The sequence below is a fragment of the Agelaius phoeniceus genome, chromosome 2 (genome assembly GCF_051311805.1).
Source record: "Agelaius phoeniceus isolate bAgePho1 chromosome 2, bAgePho1.hap1, whole genome shotgun sequence".
NCBI lineage: Eukaryota > Metazoa > Chordata > Aves > Passeriformes > Icteridae > Agelaius > Agelaius phoeniceus.
In genome coordinates this window covers 101,390,551-101,412,580 of record NC_135266.1, presented here as the reverse complement: position 1 = coordinate 101,412,580, position 22,030 = coordinate 101,390,551, and the positions used below count along the sequence as shown (strand labels likewise).

The 22,030-nt window shown below is 34.7% G+C and overlaps 1 protein-coding gene across 17 annotated transcripts in view; it reads right to left on the bottom strand.

Annotated features, from left to right (window-relative positions):
• The window catches only part of ABI3BP (ABI family member 3 binding protein), a 136,957-nt gene that overhangs the window by 87,909 nt on the left and 27,018 nt on the right, over positions 1-22,030 (bottom strand). For all 17 annotated transcript variants that reach the window (XM_077174416.1, XM_077174422.1, XM_077174428.1 and 14 more), the window contains exons 3-8: positions 19,822-19,890; positions 17,716-17,848; positions 8,519-8,700; positions 5,502-5,563; positions 562-613; positions 124-186 (exon numbers count right to left, since the gene is read on the bottom strand). In XM_077174416.1, coding sequence (XP_077030531.1) covers positions 124-186; positions 562-613; positions 5,502-5,563; positions 8,519-8,700; positions 17,716-17,848; positions 19,822-19,890 — 561 coding nt within the window. The remainder of the gene's footprint in view (positions 1-123; positions 187-561; positions 614-5,501; positions 5,564-8,518; positions 8,701-17,715; positions 17,849-19,821; positions 19,891-22,030) is intronic.

Here is a 22,030-nt window from a genome sequence, read left to right as displayed (position 1 = left end):
GCTGCAAAATACCCTTTGATATGCAAGGAAAAACAATTAAGATCACGGAAAATTAAAAGCATTTGCACAATTCTAAGTTTCAACCAGGGGTTAAGAGAAATAATAAAAATATCTTCTAGTCACCTAATATTGCTCCTGGGAGAGAAGAACTATCTGGTGCTTTTGACTGCGTCCGATTTTGAATAACTGTGGAGACAACACAGGGATATTAGAAGCTAAGTAAAACAACAACAACAAAAAACTGAAATAAGAAACAAAACCACACCTGAAACAAACCCCAGCATTCTAAAAACCTTTCCTCAATATTTGCAGATTAGGACACGCTCCTAAGCCTTTCTGTATTTATATTCAGTTTAAGAGACTGCAAACTCTGTTTTCTCTACATCATCTCCTAATTGTGCATCTCCCTCCCCTGGCATATTAATTTTGCTGAAACTGAAATTCTGTGCTTATGTTATTATAGGGCCAGCTGCAGGACATCCCATTGCCCTGACACGCATTTTAGTCTCAAGTTACTCTTGTGGAGTAGAAGAATACATTTTAAACAATGCACAAACTTACTTTGTTTGATTATTGTGACAGGGACCAATTTCTTATTATCACTCAGTATAATCTGAAAAAAGAGAAAAAATGGATAAAAGTAGTGCCTTGGGAGAACTGCCATAATAGTAATTGAACTGAGTAATAAAAATAGAGGGTTCTAATCCAATACCATGCCTGTTCCAATTAAACACTGGATATGGCTCTGGCCCTGGTCCCTGATGGTTGTGCTTCAGTTCCCACAGGCTAATGTGGTAATATTGCATTTTGATCTCCTTCTATCAGCTTGAGAAGTTTTGCTTAATAAAACCACAGTATTCGACACTTTAGGAAACCCCAATTCTTTTTTCTCTCAAGGATCTCTGGAGCACTCACTGGGGAGTAGTCCAAAATGCTGAAGAAAAGATGAAATTTAACTACAGCAAAACATGTGAAATATATGCAATTACAATTTGGTCACAGGACACAAATATATTCTCAGGAACACTATATTTAGAACACAGACTATTCCAGAACCAGGTGCACATTTGTAAACCATTAGCACTCTTGGGTGCATAGCCTGATTAAAGTAGATCAGCTCACAAAAATCTTATTTAGTGGACTTGTTTCCAAAGCACAAGCGGCCAGCCATCCACGTGATTCTTAAATTTTTATGCTAAATACTTGGACTCTTATGCTGTTCATATCTCTTTGACCCAGATTGCATCTTGCCTAAATGTGAATGTGAAATTATATTGATATAGTTAAAAAAAAAAAAAAGGAATACCTGAATGGACCCCACAGCTATTAAAAGAAAACAGTTGATAACAAAGATAAGAATTATGAACAAATTCTGAAAGCTTAATAATAGACTCAAGTGATGAGAGAATGTAGACTGTAAAGCCAACGACATAAAAATGCTACATATATTAAAAGGGAATTGTTTTACTTATACTTGAGTTACAAGAAAGAAAATAACTCCTTCCATGCTAAATACATTCCGCTGAAATCAGAACCAGAGAATGGTAATTTTATGCTTTATGCCATCTGGCCTACTTGATGTGAAAGAACACTTGCACACTTGAGAAGTCAGCATTTGATGACAAAGTGCTAATCATTTACCTAAGCATAACTATTTTTGTTCTATTTTAAATACTTCTGAAAAGCTTTAAAAACAATGGTTGGGTACACATTAAACACATACCAAAGTTTAAGAAGCTGGAAGAAGGCCAATCTCCACAAGTAAGATGAACCTTTTCTTGGGGAAATGGATGGAGGCAACTTACTCTATGATCACTGTCTGCTACCTAATAACAGTTTTGCATTGGTGAGAACATGACTCAATCATTGTCATTATATGAGGATAAAAATAATCTTCCTTCTTTATTTTTCCTCTTTTACATTTCCATTTTGTTTTCTAGTGAAAAGATTGTGTTGCAGATGATCAGCTTTTGAAGTAGCCCTCCTATTCATGTGACTAACAAAGGGGATGGAATGCATTTTTTAGAAGAAGGTGTCCATTTTATTGCATTTCTCCTCAGCAGCTTTACAATTAAATGAACAGCTCTGAGGTTGTAGTGAGTGCTTGTGTAACCTCTACAGTATAACTTCTAGTCATAATTACTATCAGCCTTTTTACTAGTAAACAGTTCTTAGATTGACAAGAACATTCTTTCTTTGTTGACTAATAATGGATGGCTACAATGATAGCACTATAAAAACTCAAAATACCTTAAAATATATTAAAAATGCAGTTTTTCACTCAGGAATGAATAATTGACATGAAATCCATGTTCCCCAGCTGCTATAATTAGACTGCTCACCTGTACAAATCTGTAACTGCAGCACTTGAAATCTACCCATGATGTCAAAGCTTTCTTCTCAGTTTTCACAAAGTGACTAATTTAGATAGTCCTAGTAATATTTACTACTTATACAAACTATTTTGGAAATGTCAGCCCATCATCTGTAGGAATGGCACTATCAACTGTATTTTTCAGATAGGGAATATAAAACATATAGGTATTAGGAACAGCAGTTATTTAAACAGATGCTGCCATCATGAAAGAAGATGGCAAATAATATATTCCTTATTTTCAGAGGAAAATGAGAGATGTAAATCATACCATAGGTCAGGCATCTCACTTCTTACCATATACATACAGCATATTCTTACAGGACTGCAAATCTCAAATGTTCTGTGAACATGGTAACATTACTTTAAGAGACTTGTTCTTTCTTTCTGTGTTGTATTCTGATACTTCAAAAAGCCAAAATTAACTGGCATGCACATAATAGATTCTTCAAGGAAGGATCATGGTCAGTCTGGACTGAATAAGGTTTGGAAGAGCAGGAATGTTTCCTTCTAGAGTTTAACAAATGGTAGAAGCTGAGTCCTTTTTGGCTAGAAAATTGGGAAGGACTCCACCTTCCAGGCTGACATGAAACTAGAGGAACTTAACCAGAAAGAAGAGGAAATAAATTTCTACTGCATTGTTTCTGCCCTACCACTACCCATTGTTTATGAAGGGAAGAAGAATGAGCATTCTAGAACACTCCTTTTCTTCCACTCTCTCCTGAGCTGCTGCTTACACAGCCCTGGGAGCTTAGACAAAGTTAATGGATGAAACTGCCAAAAGAAACACAAGATGATATGTGACTGATGTTGAAAGGGCAGAATGACTAGATGGGTTGGTAACGTTATTTTCATAAACAGCCTTTAAAAATGTCCTTACAGAGAAGAGTTAGGACCATGTTGATATGAGTCAGTTGTGTCTTTGGAGCAAAATAAAGAGCAAACAAACTTGGCCTAAATCACACTCATTCTGGCTTTGCATCAATGATCTGATCACACCACTGAACCATACCACACCTAGTGCTGTGGAAACTGAAGGAACAATGTGAACTATCTGCTTTTTGGCTTTTTGCACCACTAAAACAAGAGTGATAAGAGAACATTTAGAATAATCTATGGTATGTTTTCATGATATTTCTCTGGAGGGTGATAAAGCAGTGCTGCTCTGGAGTTGAGCCCTGTGAAGATCACAAAAAGACTAGATATTGGCTCTAATCTTCCTTTCATACTTGAGCTGCGCAAATATTTGGAGAACTGGTTTAGCTCATTTTCTCAGGACTTCTCCTGCATAAATGGAATCCCTACTTGCACAGAAGCAGCATAACAGTCAGGGTTCTGGCACACAGGGTTTGCTAAGAGGAGCAAAGGAACTCAGCTTGCACTCCATGGCCCAGGGTGAATTCCCTGATCCTGGGCTGTGCAACTTTAAAGATGCTCGTGGGACCAAGGGGAAGAACAGTAAAGGTGACTTCAGTAAACAGTAAAGCAACATAATGAGATCAGCACCCTCCTGAATATCTAACCAACTGGATTTATATTACTCACAAATAAAACCTTTTCTCCTGAACTCAAGACATAGGTATATTTCCAATAATATAAGCATTCCATTGATCCTACTCTGTATGTAATGCAATTATTGAAATATTACTGCCCTAAGTGAATGGACATGGCCTCAAGTTGCACTGTGGAGATTTAGATCAGATATTAGGAAAATTCATTTTCACAGAAAGGGGTGTCAAGCGTTGGAAATGACTGCCCAGGGAAACGGTAGGGAAATCATCATGCCTGGAAGTGTTAAAAAATACATGGATACAGCACTTGAGGACATGGTTTAATGGTAAACATGGTAGTGGTGCTGGGTTAGCAGTTGGAATTGAGGAAGTTAAAGATCTTTTCTAACCTCATTGATTCTATGATTCTGTGCATACCTAATTATTCCTAGAAGGAAATGTATTTAATGAATTATGATTTGATTCCTGAAGGAATTCCAGGTCTGATAATTATAGACCATTTATAATATTCTGAAATATGAAAAACAAACAATGAGAAAACATGCATTACCATTTCCTACCATGAAAATATTTGGAAAATCTCAGACAGAAGAGAATTGTGAAGGATGGGTTATTCTTTTGTAATAATTAACACTCGTTACTTAACCCTCTAAAATCTTTAAAGTAAGAGGGATTTCTACAACTTTTCTTGGGAAGTTGTCCATAGTCTGCCTCAGGGATAATAACCTAAAAAGTAGCAGAACAAAAAAAATCCTCCAGAAGATTAAATGCTGAAAATTGCACTTTGATTAAAAAACAAGGAAAGGAAATATAAAGAAACCAATTTAATCTCATAGTAGAATTGGTAATGCTCAAAAGTTATGACTTAAATGTCTCTTTTTCACTGTACTAAAACCCACTAGCTGGCTTGATTTAGAGAGCCGTCATTTATGCTTCAGCTCTTGGAAGAAAAACAAATCTGGGTACATGAACCCATAAACAAATTAAATCTATCCATACTTGTTTGAGAATGTTTATGGAAAAAGTCAAGTGAGGGGAAAAAAAATCTTTATTTATAAAAATCAATTTTTTAAAATTAAATGGTAAAAATTTTACCATGCCACATAAAAGGATTTAATGGACAGCCTAGCAAACTTGATTAAATTGCCCTTTCCAGCTTCCTCTGGTTCTGCAAACACTTGCCTCACATATGGGAACTATCAGTGAATTCAGTGGGATGACTAATTTAGAAAACTTGAGTATATACAAAATTACTCTATAAAATCACATCACCATGTTTTCCCTAAGTTAACTAATCACAACAAATATCACAGTTTAATAAACCTGACTTCTACAAAGGAATAAGCAACTTCTAAATTTTGAATCTACAGCTGGAAACCATCAGATTTATCTGAGATAGGTTGGAAAAAGTGTGGGTAATCATCTCAATTACAGTTCTCAATTATTTTGTCCATCAACACATTTAAACATTTTCCACATGGTGCATTTAACAGATTGTTTTCTATATTGGCAGTTTGTGGCCTTGATAATTTCTTTCTCACTGAACACTAACAGAGAATAAAAAATTTGATCATATGAAACATGAAACAGCTTCAAAAAGAGACTGTTTTGCATACCTGTGTTTGGGAATTAGGTACCAACTTATACATATTCTGGAGTTGTCCATTTACTTTTTTACCTGTTTTGACAGAAAGAAAAATAAATTCACAGAATTTTTTTTTTTTTTTTTGTCCAAAGCAAAGCAAACCAAGTTTATCCACCTTTTATTTGTCAGCTTGGAAAGTTAGAAGGTTTAATTAAAAGCCTGTATAAAAACACACCATGGAAAAATTGTTTTGCCCTGTGTCTCCAGATCCATTAATATATCTGCAAGTCCCGCTCTTCACATTTTGACAGCAAGGAAATGAAATGTATTCTTCTTGTTTTGTTTATGGTTTTGTTTATCTCAGTGTTTCAACAAACTCCCAGACTTAAACTCTGAATTTTTTTCTCTTAAGTTTTCCTCTTAGTTTCTAAGTATTAGAAGTTTCTTGTGATGCAGCTGTTGAGTAAGTCAAGAAAAAGTCCTGTTCAGCACCTACTCAATTCTAGCATGCTGCTTCAAACTTTCTCTGCATCTTCCACTTTTACACTTTTCTGCTGCCCTTCCAACAATGGATGTGCAAACAAGAGTCAAGCTACATGTTTACATATTTTTTTCCAAATTCCATCCTAAACAGATGAGAAGTAGAAAAAAATTCAACTCTAAAGAAATGTCAATCGAGACACCTTTAAGTTGGAAACAAGTCTTTCAAAGTGCTTGATACTTCTAAATAACAGGACTTACTATTGGCCTAAATTCAAGGGAAAAGTGACAGAAGTTTTTGAATGACTTCATGAGAAAATCATGGCAAGACAGTCTGAAATAAGCTACTTTCATCTCTTCTGAAAAAAATCAGTTAAATAAATTTGAACTTTTGCCATGCCTTTCATGTGTTTTCAAATTATGAATTAGAAGCAGATTCTCCTCCCAGCCCCTCCCAACATGTTTAGTATATAACAAAAGTTTGGCCAGTGGATTCAACAAATCCAGGAACATGCACAAGAACTTTCAGTTTGTATAATTGATATACTCTTCAGTGGGAACAAGAACATTTACAGTGAAGCATGTTCGGTTTAGGTTGAGATGCTTCTCCTATATGAGAAGAACTTGACACAAAACAAGAAATTAGCACAGAAAAGAAGTGTCTATTTGTGTTGATTGATAAACTTTACAGGCATCTGGTTGTACATTTATTATAAATATGCACTCTCTGTTTACTAGCCACATTTTCGGTATCTACCATGAAAAACATGAAAGGCTTGAATTCAAAAGTGCTGACAACTTTCCCATTATAAGATTCTTTATCAGTAGACCAGAATGTAGACATGCAGGGTAATTACAAACTCTTGGGATTTAGCTGCTGCAGAAGCATCCACTGAATACACAAGTCTACACTGCAGACAAAAGAAATCTTATGTAAATAGAATATGAACTCTTAGAAGAAATAATCTTTCAACCAAATTCAATGGGTCACCATAAACTAACATGAATGATTCTCCTGACCTATTAAAAATGTAAAATGTCTGTAAGAAACAGAATTTAGAAATACATCATATAGAAAGATAAAATTTGGTGGTGTTTTCACCAGTCTTGAACAAGTAATAAACTATAAATATTTGCACTCATCACTCCCTCTTATTCTAAGTGCTGAAATAAATTTCATCATTTGCTCTACAGATGACTTTAAGATGTTTGAAATGTAGAAAAAAACAGAAAAAAAACCACTTGGTAGGATATCTGTAAGGCTGCAAAGCAGAGCTTTTTGTGAATCAGGTATAGATAAAGGCTACCACCATTATCTTCTTTAAGCTATGGTATATCCATGGCATTATTCTGGACTGCTAAAAGAGCTCCATGGACACTGGGCAGGTGCTTCAAACTTACAGCTTTGTACTCTATAATTAAGGCCAACAAAACTGTTTATTAGGGAATATGAAGGTTTTCCCAGTGTTATAAGCCACCGTACTGCTCCTTTCCCCTATCCGCAAGTATATTGAGCTCTGTAACTCACCTACAAGTCAAAACTGAAGTACAAATTAAATTTCAGCTGGAAATCTCATATGAATAAGGCTCTCTAATGAGAATTCCCATTCTTTACATTTTGAGTCAAGCTAAAAATACTAAGCATAGGAGTTTCCACCATCTTCTGAGCAAGATCATGTTTCAAAATACCTTTATACAAATACTTAAAGAAAATAAATAAAATGGGATAATCTGTTAAATCCTCTTTTCTTCTCATTACAAGGAGGAAAACTCAACTGATGCCTGTTTCCTCTACTGGTATGAGTGATTCTTTCAGCAGTACATGGTTTTACAAGCGTTAATTTGACATCACTTTTCCTGCATTGTCTTGGGATTTCAGAGGAGAACCTTAAAATACTAATGACTCCAGCCATGGGTGCTATACACTGCTCCATGGAAACAAAAACAAAAGCATACATGACACTGCATGCTTCAGACATGATAAATATAATACTTTGATTGTAAATTAGCTTCAAATTCATCTTTTGAGTGGAGTAACAAAGGGCTCATTGAGGCAGGACAGGCTCCATCTAACCCGAAGACCAGCTTCAATGTAAATGCAGGTGTAAAAGAAGATTCAAATAACACTAATAATTTCCATCACTCATGATGGAAAAGAAATTCAATGGATTAGTTGGGTGATGGTTGATGGATTAGTTCATTACTTGATCATCTTATTATTCATGGCCTAAGGAAAAAGCTTAGAATCCAGCCAGAAGTATAAGTATTCATACTCAACACTTGATCTGTATCAACACTGTATCTGTACTCAACACTGTTAGAATTCTATCAACCTGCAGCAGATCCTCTATTTGCAATGACAAGAGAGCACCTTTCAGAAGATTAGGTGGTAGTTTTTCAAAACCAAAATATTTCTAGTTTCAGCAATTGATAAGAGAATTTTTAGGGGCATAATGGATGGCATTTAAACCATAAAAACTTGATCAGTAACTTACTCTAATACCATAATAGAGGAAAAAATACTGTCAAAATCAGCAGCTATTTGATTAACTATTGTCAAATACTTACTAGAGAGAACTGTCTTATGATTCAAAGTCTTGCTCCAAACACTATCCTCTGCATTGTCTTTAACTCCAAATTCATAAGGTGTATTTGGCTTCAGATTGTCAATCACTGTCTCTGTAGCTGGGCAGAGCTGAAAAACCCATTTCTTGTCTTTACCTTTTTCTCTGTAGCGAACTGTATAGAACCTGCTCAGGGAAAAAAAAAGTAGATCTACTCAAAGGAATTTACTACAACAATTTTTGTGAGAAAATAATAATGATGATGATGATGATGATAATAATAATGTTCTATTGTTCTTGTTCTTCTTTCTGTCTCTTTATGGTCACCAAATATCACAAAAGCCAGATTTATTCCACATATATGTACCCAATCATATAGACCCTGATATTAGGAATATTGTACAAAGATCAAAAGGACAGTTTCCTTATTCACAAACACCCATTCTATGCAAGGTTTTAACCACAAAGTGTAAGCTCATTGTCTGAGCAGTTCCTGTAATTCTGACATATGCCAGAACCAGTCAATTGAAGCATGAGCCTGCTAGTCAAGAAGCCTCCACTGATTTCTCAAAATCATCTATATTCATCCAGTGAAAGGTATTCCTGTCAAAATTAGCCCAAAAACACTTTCCAGGGAAGACCAGTACTATCTGTTGTTTGTGTAATACATTCCTCATTCAGAGATCCCATTATGCCCCCACTTCAAACAAAAAAATAAACCAAGACATTACTTCCAGCAGTTTAATAACATGATGAATGCTAACAGATTGTGAAATTAGGAAACATTTCTACAGAAATTTCCCAATTCTGTCAAGGAGCACCACCCTGAAAAAGCATGACTGCAATGTTAACCAATCAGAAAAAAGGTAGTGGAAATGGTGAGAGCTTAAGCACAAGAACTCCCCTGGCTGACTATAGTCTCATTTTCAATATACTTGCTGAATCACAACCAGAATGGAGTGGAGGTCTCTTTTCTTGGAAAAGCAAATCTCAGAGGGATTTGGCAACTTTTTAATCCAAGTATTACTGAAAATTTTTACACATAACATAAATAACTCATATCCATCATCCATATTTATCTCACATTTACATCATCTGAAAAGGGACAAATTCAGTCCAATTGTATTTTGCCACACTTAAACAGAACAACTTAATGCATGCAAATCAAGTTTGTAAGATTTATTACAGGAATTATACAGACAATTATATAAAGACAAAGGATCTCTTCCTTAAAAAAACCCAAACCAACCAAAAAAGGGTTCTTAAACAACTGAAAAAGCTTCAAAAGTCCAGACTTAATTAATTACTCCGTGGACCAAACTTAATACAGCCAATTCATAAATCTGCTTCTGCTGAAGTTACGGAAGAACACTTTCAGAGTACGGTTTAGATGAAATGTGACTGTTGAGTAGACAGAAATTCCTACTTTACTATTAAAACACAACCTAAGACAAGGCAAGTGTCTCTCATGGAAAATATTTCCATACATAATGGTTCACCTTGTTTACAGATTTTATCTCATAACTGTCAAATTTGTTTTTTGGCACCAAAAATATAGATTCTCCATGTAAACCAGGAGCTACAATTCAGCTCATTCAGGTACTTCACCAGGTTCCAAGATCAATATTTATGTTCACATAACTTCTTTAACTGTACTACTTTGTGTTCAAAACAAGATATAGTCTAACTTAAAACTTGAAAAGGAAAGAAAAGAAACAGTAAGGAAAAAAAAAAGACAGACAAATAGTGAATATCCTCTCTCAGTTCCAGGACTACCAAGTAATAATCTGCCTCCTTAATTCTGTGGGCTGTGATCTAATCAAATGTCAAATAATAGACCTAATTGCAGTTAAACTGACAAAGAACATTTTAACCAATCCATTATTGGCAACATTAAAAGAAGGAAAAATTCTTCTCCTTTGTCCTCTTAATCTATTTGTATGTAGTCACAAAGCCATTAACCAACAGGAGAAGCTTATTTGAACTCCCTGTCACTGTCTTGCAAAGGATGTAACTTTAATAAACAAATTCAATCTTCAACACAAATGCCTCTTACTGGACCCCATACAGTTTTTTGGTGAGGGATTTGGAGTATAGACAGACATCAGATGTGAAGTGGAAATAGTCACCTTCTTCCCTTGTCTGAAAGAGGAATTTTCATTGATTTTCATCCTCATCCTTACCCTTTCCTACCTATTTTAATCCAATGGGATAGAAATAAAGCATTTGTATGTGATGGAAAAAAGAGAGTATACTGCTTCAGTTCAGTTATTGAACAATCTAAATGAACAGCTGCATCAGAAATGAGGAGAAAAAAACCACTAAAAACTTGTTGATAATGAATAGGCTTTTAAGTGGCTTTCCCCACTTGCTTCTAGTGGACAAAATGTTTTACTTTTTAATGCTGTCTCCACACCTGGAAATTTCTTCGCTCTAATATAAATTAAAATACTAAGAACACATGCACAATAAAAAAAAGGCCCCATCTTTCACTTAAATTCAAGACTATTATAAAACCTGAAAAGAGGATTTTCATAATTGTGCCAAACTATGCCATTAGAAAGAAAGAGAAACATACAGCACAGAAGAAATGTGCTCTCAATTCCAAGATTTCCAAGCCTATAAAATCTTCACCAAGGGTATAATTATTTCAGTGGAAACTTGCCATAGTGAGTACTAAAAACACTGACTATGATGACAGAATTTCCTCAACCATTTCAATAAAAAGCAATAAAAATGAAGTTCCATTTAAGAATTTGCAGGTCACAATCATTTGACTATTAAAATATCTAAGTATCTCCATGTGCTTTTGGGAAAATGCAATCATTTGTTTATAGAGTAAAAATTCAGAAATGCCATGTTTTATCATCAAAGAACAACAACTCATTGTTAAACCAGACCGAAAAACTGCCAAATAAAATGCAATTTCAGTGTCTGCCTGAGAACACTGTACTGATTGAATATTGTTGTAATTTTAATTTCTCCCTTTTTCAAACCTTTCTTTCATCAAAAATACAATATTAAACAGTCAACACATATAATTGAAGACATGAGTAAGCAGTAAGATCCAGTCACCACTCACATCTATCAATCCCCTCGTGGCAGTGACATACAGGCACAAAATGAATGCAGCTGGCTGAACTGGAAACATTCAGCAAAACATCTGCATAGATCCCCTCCAGAACAACATAAGGCAGGCTGAAATAGAGTGCTATCATACTTACATAGAAGGGAAAGCTACACTACATGTTTCTCAAATAAAACATTTCCCATTATCTCTGTGAGGTAAGAAAAGGAAAAACTGATTGCTCACCACGGGGTCCTAACAGCTAATGCACTGTGGAATCCTCCTAGGAATGCTGGTTTGATGTTTCAGCAAGAAGATGGCACACCCAGCTACACTTGGTGAGAAATTATTTCAATCTAGATTCTCAGCAGGTATAAAGACCTAACAATATTTCACTTAATTTAACAATTCATTTTGATTAATTGATTTGTTATGTGTTTTGGTGGGGGACGTTTCATCAGAAAAATGTTTATTGAATACTCTTGTATTTATATTTACAACAAGTATTAATCAAATTATTGCAGGGGTTACTCTGTTTCTTTGCCAGCTAGCACTCTATAAAACATTAGAGCTCTTTTATCAAACTCCATAAAAGTTAGTACCTCCCTCTCTCCCACTAACAGGCAATGCTTCACTCATTTGAAGATACCACCAATGAGGCCACCCTAGGAACTGCAGAAAAATTTTATATTTTCCCTTTTTACTAGACAGCTAAAACTCCAACAATTTAAAAAAAAAGGTGCCATGAGCAGGTGAGAGGGTTTTTTCACTCAGAAATAATCTCTGTAATAATGAGGGGAAAAAAAAAGCAAAATTTGCCACAGCAGAGGAATAAAGATCCTACATTCATCAAGAGAGCCTCTCTCCATATACATTTGTGCAAAATCATGGAATGTTTAGTGTCTACATTCTTGAAATTATGTATCTTTGATGATATTTTTACTTTGCTTGCCTCCACATGTGACATACACAAAATGTGATGGCAGAAGTAAAATAAGTAAGAACAAGTTCATAATTTAAAGGAAGCCACAAGAGCACAAGATTACTCATAGGCCAACCACTGTAGTGATTACTGCAGCTGCAGATTCAATGTAAAAGACTCTCAGCCTGACACAGAAGGTTGTTTCTCTTCTATGTTCAGCTTACAAAGTTTGTTTTTTCAAACTCCATGATGCAAGGCAGTGCTCAGTTTAGAGACAGCCTTTTTTTGCACTGGAAGTCAAAATAAAATGACCATTTTAAAGAAAGAGCACAGAGGGTTTTTGCTATTGAGATGAAGCAAATCTTATTCACTGTTAAAAGAGGTAGAATTCTAGGATGGATAGGCAAGACATTAAGTTTTCATCTATCTGTGTGAATGATACTGTTTTGCCAAGAATTCCAGTGCCACTTTTCCATTTTTTAACCAAATCTCATTTCAGCCAGATTCCCAGAACATGCTTGCACAGTCAAATATTCGGACTCAAACAATTAGATACTGGAAATCTTATAAGGCAGATTATATAAGGATGGTTTTGTGAGATTTCAAGACTAGGTCAGTTTGTATAAATACCATGGATTTATTTGGAACCAGGTCCCAACCAAAACTCCAAACAACTTAATCATGACTATTTTAGTCCCATGTAACACTAAACAAACAATTAAGCCTTGGAGATATAAGAACATTCCAGCTCTGTGATTTTGTGTTGCCAGAGACAATAGATTAGAAAGCTCATTTCTTTTTGTTCACAGAAATGTAATCAGAATTTTTTAAAAGAGACTATCAGCATAACAGGTATTTATTTATTTACAGTTAGACTTCATTAGAAGTGCAGCATCCATTTAATGCTAGAAAGCAATAAAAGAAATGGTTTGAACTATGATTTTTCATACACTGAGTGTTGCACAAATTGACCCATGAAGTTGATTATATTGTTTCCTTTTTTACTGCTAAGTTTACTTTAAAGTAACAGACACTGGCATATATAAAAAATTGAAAGAATGACACTAGTGGTGGTTACCAGTTAGAGGTTTGTAAAGCACTTTCTAATTTAGTTTTGACTCTTACATGATCACTAAAATTCACTTCTTCCACTTAAAACTTTTAGTAGAATGACTGAAATGAAGAGTGAGAGTCTGAAAAAGGAGAGACTGAACAAATCATTCCAGTTTAAACAAGCTTTAGCATGTACTCCCTCAGCAGCAACTCAAAAGCATCTGAAACTCAAGGAGTGTGTTTGCTGCTCTATGTTTTCCTTTAAGAAATTCTGCTATATTTAAAATACATTTCGTATGACACTTGCAAGACAAAGTATGACTTAGTTGGCAGCTGTATAATGATAGAAGTTTGTAAATAAGCACAGGAGGAGAGATGCACATTTCTTTCTGAATTTCAGATTTTAAAAACCCTACTTCTATGTACTATGCAACAAAAAGACTAAGTATGGACTCTTCCCCCTGGTTTTCCCTTACTGCTTTTCTTACTTTTTTTTTTTTTAAGCATCAGATAAAAACAAAATAAACCACAAAATTTCTGCTACTTGCAACTATGACATTAGGACATTTAAATTGCAGGTAAAGCAATTTAAACAATGCCAATGTGAAAATGTCACAGCATTTAACTTAAAATAGACATACCTTCAGGTTTTAAATTCCTATTTTTGCATGTATCTGAAAGTGTGTTTGTTTTTCTACACAATCCACTCAATAGAATATTATACTTTACTGTATCTATAAATTCTGCTTTAATCTAATACAGAAAACAATGGGTTTTGTTCCATCCCCTGCCTTTTCTTCCTAAAGAAGTAAAAGTCAAAGTCCAGCTTTTTTGACCCCCAGCTACAGAGGTGTTCTAATCAAAGCAAATACAAAGAAAGAAAAATCTACAGAGTACTCTCTCTTTCTCAGACCTGGAAGGGAGAGTAAATGAAGCCCCAGTACTTTTATTTTGACAGATCTGTCCACTAATATTTGTTTGAACACAGCTATGCAGAGAGGAAACAAACCTCTTACTCTCTTGGAAGTAAAAAAAAAAAAGAGGAACTGAATGTGGCTGTGCAGCAGGATATTGTGATTTTGCCATCTTCCCTCATCAACTGTCTTCCACCGGTGTCAGAAAGCAGAGGATGCTGAGAAAGGTTCCACCAACTGTACTTTCTGGTGTTATGTAGTTTTCATTAGTTACATAAAACTAATCACTTGAGTTTTTTGATTTAGATATTTTTGGTTTATTTTAAATTCTAGTGCTAAGGGTCGGATGAGAGGTAATAGTCACTTCAAGAACGCTTCAAAATTTCACCTTCCATTTTTGGTCCACAAAAATGGCAGCGAATACTTTTGTTACAACAAGGGATTAGCATTTGGGGTTATCTTGAGGGTAATATCCAGCACTCTATTGGCTTATGCTCTTAATCTCTAGGGAGTTAAGCCAAAAGAATGGTTTGTTGAAAAATGTCACAGTAAATTTTTTTCATTGGAGTTTCTTAAAAATCTCATCAATACAGAAGACCACTATGTTCCCTGAAGAAGGAAGCAGTAATCTCACTGAAGCAGTAAAAGATATTAAGGCTCTTTGAGAATATGGCAGCTCTTATTCCAAACTCATTTGCTCACAAAACCAGATCTTCCAAGGAATATCCCACTGAGGTCAAACTTGCACTGGAGAAAACCTTGGCCAGCAGAATTGCACTATTCCATGTGGTTTCTATCTTCTGACTCAGTAACACATTGAAATAACTGTTATTATGCAACACTTGTACAAAAGCCCAATATCCACATGGAGATGGTAAAATCTGAGAACAGTGACTCCATTTCAGGTCATGGGGAGTTACAACTTTAAACCTTGGAGGGACATTGACTGACAGAACTGAGTTAAGAGGTCCTGAGTACTGCTATGTACTGCCAATGCCAAAGGTTAGAGGTCAGCCACTAACAGCAATCTTGAGGATGATTAACAGTCACAGTGAGGAGAATATGACAGATGAAAAAGCATCAAGCCAGGTAGACTGCCCTGAAATAGATTGAATTTTCGGTGAATCTGTTACTGGCTTTTTAAGTCTTGTACTTTTATCACAACACCGACTTGCTAAGAATGGACAACTTCCTATTTTTTTCTTATTGTACATTATCAACAGTCATTCAAATTAATATAAAAAATTACTAGTTTTTCTTCTACACAATGAGTAGAAATATATGTGGATCTAATCTCTCTTAAAATTCTAGATATACACACCATGGTCACATAGACAACTGTTCTCATCATTTATACGAATCACAAGCACTTTGGTCCAGTAAAGGTAATATTAATAAGAGCACCACTTAGGTGACTTTCTTTCTCTTCATTAACTTCCTTGTTATGCTTGATTGCAAAAACAAAATCTGGTTATAGGTATATACCTATCTTTGATAAGATAATTTGTAACTTGATATAAATGTTTTTAAACTAGCTACTCCTGTCTGACAATATTTCAATAAAATGTGCACTTTAATTCCTGAGAGGAGGAATACTTCAGAATATATTCTAAACATAGCAAGACACTAGTAGCACACTGCCCTAACTGAAAAACTGTGTTAGAAACTTTGTTCCCACTTTGAGTCAATGAGTGCCCAAAAAGAAAATTCAGCTACTGAGGAGAAAACACAGAATTGATGAAGGCATGCTGGTGGATACCATTTGCCTTGAATTTCCAGGTGGATTAATACAGGATATAGGCTTCTCCTGAAGCATTCTTCATTCCCACAACATTGGTGCTGACACATCACATAAAGATAAAACCACTATGTTAGAACACTTTACAAGCTCATCCAAGATCAGCTCATTTCTTTAGTTTCACAGAGTAGGAAAATATTTGCTTCTTCCTTTATTGAAAGAGCAAAATCTAAGCCTTAACCAACTTTTATTTCTATTGAAGAAAAATCTGATCAAATTTCATCCTTGGACATTTACTAACATTCCATAACTGTTTCCTAACAAACACTAACATTTTTTTAATAGTGTTTGAAATTCTGATTGGTGATGAAGATCCAAAATTTTTTCATGAGAAGTTTCTGATGCTTGAAAAGGATCAGTCCTTTTGTGAGGTATGAAACTTTTGTAAAGGTATGAAAAAAGTAATCCTGGCTAAATGGGATGTGTTTTTTAACATAGCCTATATTTGACATCCAGTTTAATTGTGTCAGCTAGAGTTTTCTTATGAACACCGGAGTAAGAAAAGTCAAGTCTAAATTAGACAGCTACAAATTTGACAAATATTAAAGAGGTAAAAGAAATGTTCTGAACCAAAAAAAAACCCCAAAAGAACATTTAAAACCCAAAAGATAACAGTTGCAAAACATGTAGATGCATCCCATGGGTTCACGATGTTTCTTTTTAGTTTTACGAAACACTGTTGAGTATAATAGAGCTTCACATAATATAAATGAAAGTAAAAATATTCAAGGAAGAATATAAAGAGAAACACAAGTAGGGAAAACATCTGCATTAGCAATTTAAATAATTTTATTCATCTACAGAGGGTTGAGTAAACCATAATAGTGCACTTAAATGAGAAGCTCTTCTGCACTATGACTTCTCTTGAAACTGCTTCTTGGCTAGCCTTCCTGAGTTTCCCACTCACTGTGTCACCCAGTAAATGCCAAAAATACTGACATAAAAGAGATCTTTTTTGCAGAAGAGATCCTTTTCTACTTACAACAGAAAAATAATGAAAGATGTACTGCATCAGTTTTAGAGATAAGACAAAATAAAGGAAACAAAAATCAAACAATGTTACAGCATCATTCCCCCACCTCAGCACAACAAAAGGCTTCTTTTACACTATTTCAGTCAACTCTAAAGTGAAATTTTTCCTGTAATTTAACAAAGTTTCAATTGGTTCAGATACAAATGAAGGTAGAGCTAAGGCCATTAGTTTAAGAACAAAGGATCCAGTGTGAGATAGCAAGATTTGTAATTCAGCATGTAGACATCTCACTAAAGTTGAGGTCAAGTAAAGATTTGCAAAGCACTAGCATGAGCAAATGAGAAAACTGACTTCACATTCAGAACTATTGTTTACCACATTTTAATTTTTACTGTAAATTTATATTATTCACAGCAGGGAGCTGCCCTGAGTGAACTCATGGTAGTAATAAAGCCTGTCCTTTTCTGTTGTTACCTGTCACTAGCACAGTTATTTGTTGCTGTCCAGTCATGTTGAGGGTTGACAAGGATGCCCCAAGAGAGGAACACAGAGGTTGGGGTGAGGGTGCCAACCACCAGCTGCAGAGGCTTCTGTGTCTTGTTCCGACCTACATAAGGAACACAGAAAGTTAATTTCTCTCTCCTGCATGATAAAGTTTTTGCAGATGGACAATTAAGTAAATCATGATCTCTTCTAAACTTGAAGGGAAAGGTACAACAGTTCTCTAATTTTCATGGTCACTATTTTTAACATGTGATTTTCAAAAGTGACAGTGTCACATCATCATTCCTTCAACCTAACATTCCAGTTAAAACTAGTTTTTGAAAATGGTCATTTGGTGGTTTAAGTACACTTAGTATAAGAATAAGCTATTGGTAAATTAAATTAAAAACTCTGGCTATCTTGGACTATATCAAGACACGACAGAGTCTAGGACATTAGAAAGTCTCTGTGAATGTGATAAAAATAGTATCTTCTTGGCAGGTTTCTCAGTAACACTGCAAATATATCTACACATAATAAATATTTTCTAGAGCATTCTTAAGAGTAAAATAAAACCTACAAAAGTTCTTTTGCTTTTAACTGAAGGCAGATCTGAATCAGTGTCTTTATCTGCAGGAATTTTCTCTTTTAATTACTGACTACGTTGAAATCAGGTTTTGCATGATACTGAACTTCAGCTTTGCTCTATATAAAGGAGCACAGTTTTTGTGGGGAGAAAGAACTTATTTTAAAAAAAAGTTTAAATGCTAAAAGATGAAAATGAACAAATTATGTAGAGACTCTATTTTGAACCTGTAGTTTATGAACTACTACCTGCCCAAGGAGAATCTCTGGTGTTTAAAAGATGATTGACTATAGGAAATCAATATATTCTTTACATCACATTACATACTCCAAAGCTCTAAAGGATCTGTACTTCCTCAAAACATACAGGTGACCAACATTTCCTGAAAATTTATAAGCCACTGATCGAAAGGGTTTTTTTCTCACTGTTGTGAACCAGATTTTACTAACTTTCTATTCACACCTTTTTAACCCTATTACCTCTTCACTTAACCAGCCCCAGTGACAGCCTGTTTTGTATTTTCAACCAATATATGTGTGTACATTTAGAAATGTTAACCATGCTGGTTTTAACTTTATGTTGATGATGAATATGTTAATACAAAACCTACGTTAAAAACCAACATATATATGTTGCATCTGAAGGGTAAATCACTTTCCAAAATCTTTCCAGACATATTGTGTTACACCTAGCAAAGAGCAAGAAAAGATTTATCCCAAACATTACCAGGAGTTAGGAAAAAAAAATCATCCGAAGATCATAGAATAATTTGGGTTGGAAGGGACTTTTAAGGTCCTTCTAGTCCAAGTCCTCTGCCATGAGCAGGGACATCTTCAATTGGATCAGGTTTCTCAGACGTGATCTGTCCAACCTGACCTTGAGTGCTCCCAGGGATAGGTCATGAGTTTATTTTTTGTAACAGTCCAGTCATCCTGCAAGAAGTCTTCACATTAAAGTACAGAATTAAGTCTCCATATTAAAGTAAGATTTGAAAATATTAATGACATGATTAAGGTCATATAGAAAGACTTTGAAACGATGAGAACAAAATTCAGATTTCTACTTTGCTGTGTATAGATTCAGCTGGAAATATCACTTTCTGTAACTTCTTGCAAACTTAGTAGTAGATTGATATAGAGACAGACACACACCACCATTTTCCAGTGAGGAACTAAGAGCATTAACATGTCTGTGGATGAAGGAATCCTTACTTGTAGTTTGGGAAGAATAATTTTAATGTCTTTAAACATCAGAAATTAGTATTCTAAATTTCAATTCTCATTTGTAAGAATTTTATGCAAAAAAATCTTTAGGTACATGTTCATGTTTTGAGCACCATGTGTATGGCTACTGACTAGGGAACGCTGTCCTATGTTTTACCTTTTCACATATGGAATTTGTGCATCCCAGTGAGATGCCTACAGGTAGAAACATCTTTTCAGAGAAACCCAGCACAAGGGTCTGTTTTCTTTCAAATATTTTAAGAAAGAGATGCAGTAATATTAAAATACCTGAACAAGATTTCTTGTTATTTGAAACACGTGCTGGTCTTACTGAAACCAAATACCGCGGCTCTGCATCTACAAATGAAGGAAAAAGGAATTAGTACAGATATGCTAGTTATTTGAAAAAGAGATTAATCTGAAATTAATAAGAAAAAGTCAAATAGTCAGTGAATTCTTGACACATTGTCCAATCTTCATGATCTTTAGGCTGTTTTCTTTAAAATTCATTGAGTTCAAAATGATAAATGATTTGATTAAAACAAGGTTGAAATATTTATTTTAGTTTGGGGAATTCCTCTTCAGAAATAAGATTTTCCCTTACACTTAAAGCCAGGTGTCAGAGATTTCTGCCCTTCTTAGTTATTTAAAACCAAGCTCTATTCCCCCTTAACTGCAACATGAGAGAAGGAGATTCCAGCAAGATATCCACGGGCAAAATTTGGCTCACTCTCTACTGACCAAAATTATTTTTACTATTGCTTTTAAAAAACAGGATTACTCTACATAGAATTCTTATTCTAGTTTAGATACATTTATCTAAATGTATAAGTATAAATAAGAGACTGAATTTCCTGGGTATTTCAGTGTAAGAGGCACCTTGAATTCTACCAACTAAACAGAACTGTTAAGAAATAATTCATTTTTTTCATACACTCACTTTTCTGTAAAGAGAGAGAAAGGAAAAGCAGTACCAAAAAAAACAAAAGCTTGCTGTACTACTGAAAAAGTTCTACCAGTGTGGGGAAAACCACTCTAACTCATTTGATTCTGTGCACCTAAAGCACTGGAAACCCATACTATAAATTTACCTTAATTGTTTAATTAGTCATTTAAATGGGTTTCATCTGCACCAAATAACCAAGATAAGCATTGAAAACAGCTGTTCAAAGCTGTGTGGAAAAAAGAATTAGTTAAAAAAATGAACTCCAAAGTGTAAATACATCTTAGTTTACAAAATTTTTTTTTAATATTGAGAGGGGTACACAAGTGTGGGAGTGGTGTAACCACTTGGATATTTTTTTGTATTGAGACTGAAAAATAGAAATAAACAACACTTTAAAATAATTTTGTTTCCGTGTATTGTAAACTCAGTTTTCTGCTCTGCATTTATGCCCACTTGTGAGATGTTATAACTCTCACAAAGTATTCAACAGGATTATTTTAAAACATGACCTTGAAAGTTCAAGAACTACAAAGCCAGTCTTCAAAACTAAGAATTTATGGGTTTATCAGTAAAATGTCCAAGAATTGTGAAAGAAAACTATTAAAATACTTTGAAACAGTTTTTCCCTGCTCCATAAATGGAAAAATTAATTCTGGCTGAAATCTGAAATGACTTGTGTAGCAGTATAGAAATAGATAAGTGCTAAACAAAATATGGCAATACACAAAGACTGTTAATGCCTCACTGTACATCTCAGCTACAAAACCTGGCATCTTTCGGGATTCATTAGTTCTAGCAGGTGTTCTTGTTCTGTAACAAAGTGTTTTCTGTGGAAATATTTTGTGTTAGATGCTGTTCATTAAGCTTTATTTTGGTGAGTTCAACAAATGTTGCCTTAATAAAGAATACAACACATTCCCATTTTCCAGAGGATTCATGGCTCTTCTGACTGCAATACAACCTAAAAAAGGAAGCATTTAGGAAAAGAGGCTGAGACTAGATGTTAGCAGAGAGCTCTTAGAGAAGAGACAGGTTTAAAAAGTACCACTTCTTTAGAACCACTGAACTTAAGACAATATTATGATCATTTTAACTGAAATCAGAAAATAAATTTGTTAAACAAATCCACTCAATACATGGGATACAACAATAAGTTTCTGTACTGTGTTTAAGCTATATCTTAATTTAGAAATATGATTCCATGATTCCTGAGCACAACCACCCATGCTACTATATAGATATTAAGAGTAGAGCAACTGTAATTTAAGTTAAATTCATTGGTTTTATGCACAGTACCAAAGCATTATGCACGGACAGGAGGGCACATGCCTTGAAATGCTTTTATTCTGGACAGATATACATTCTATATCCAAGACACATGAAATTAAAAAATGCAGAGAGCTTTTTCAATATCATATAATGAGCCCTGACTCATTAGAATTGGGAATTGTTTCTTAGTCTTCCACTGCAAATCAACATTTCTTTTAGTAAGTTCAGAAGACTACTGAGTTTCTACATGGATTCAGTCTTGCTGAGAAATATGACTATCAG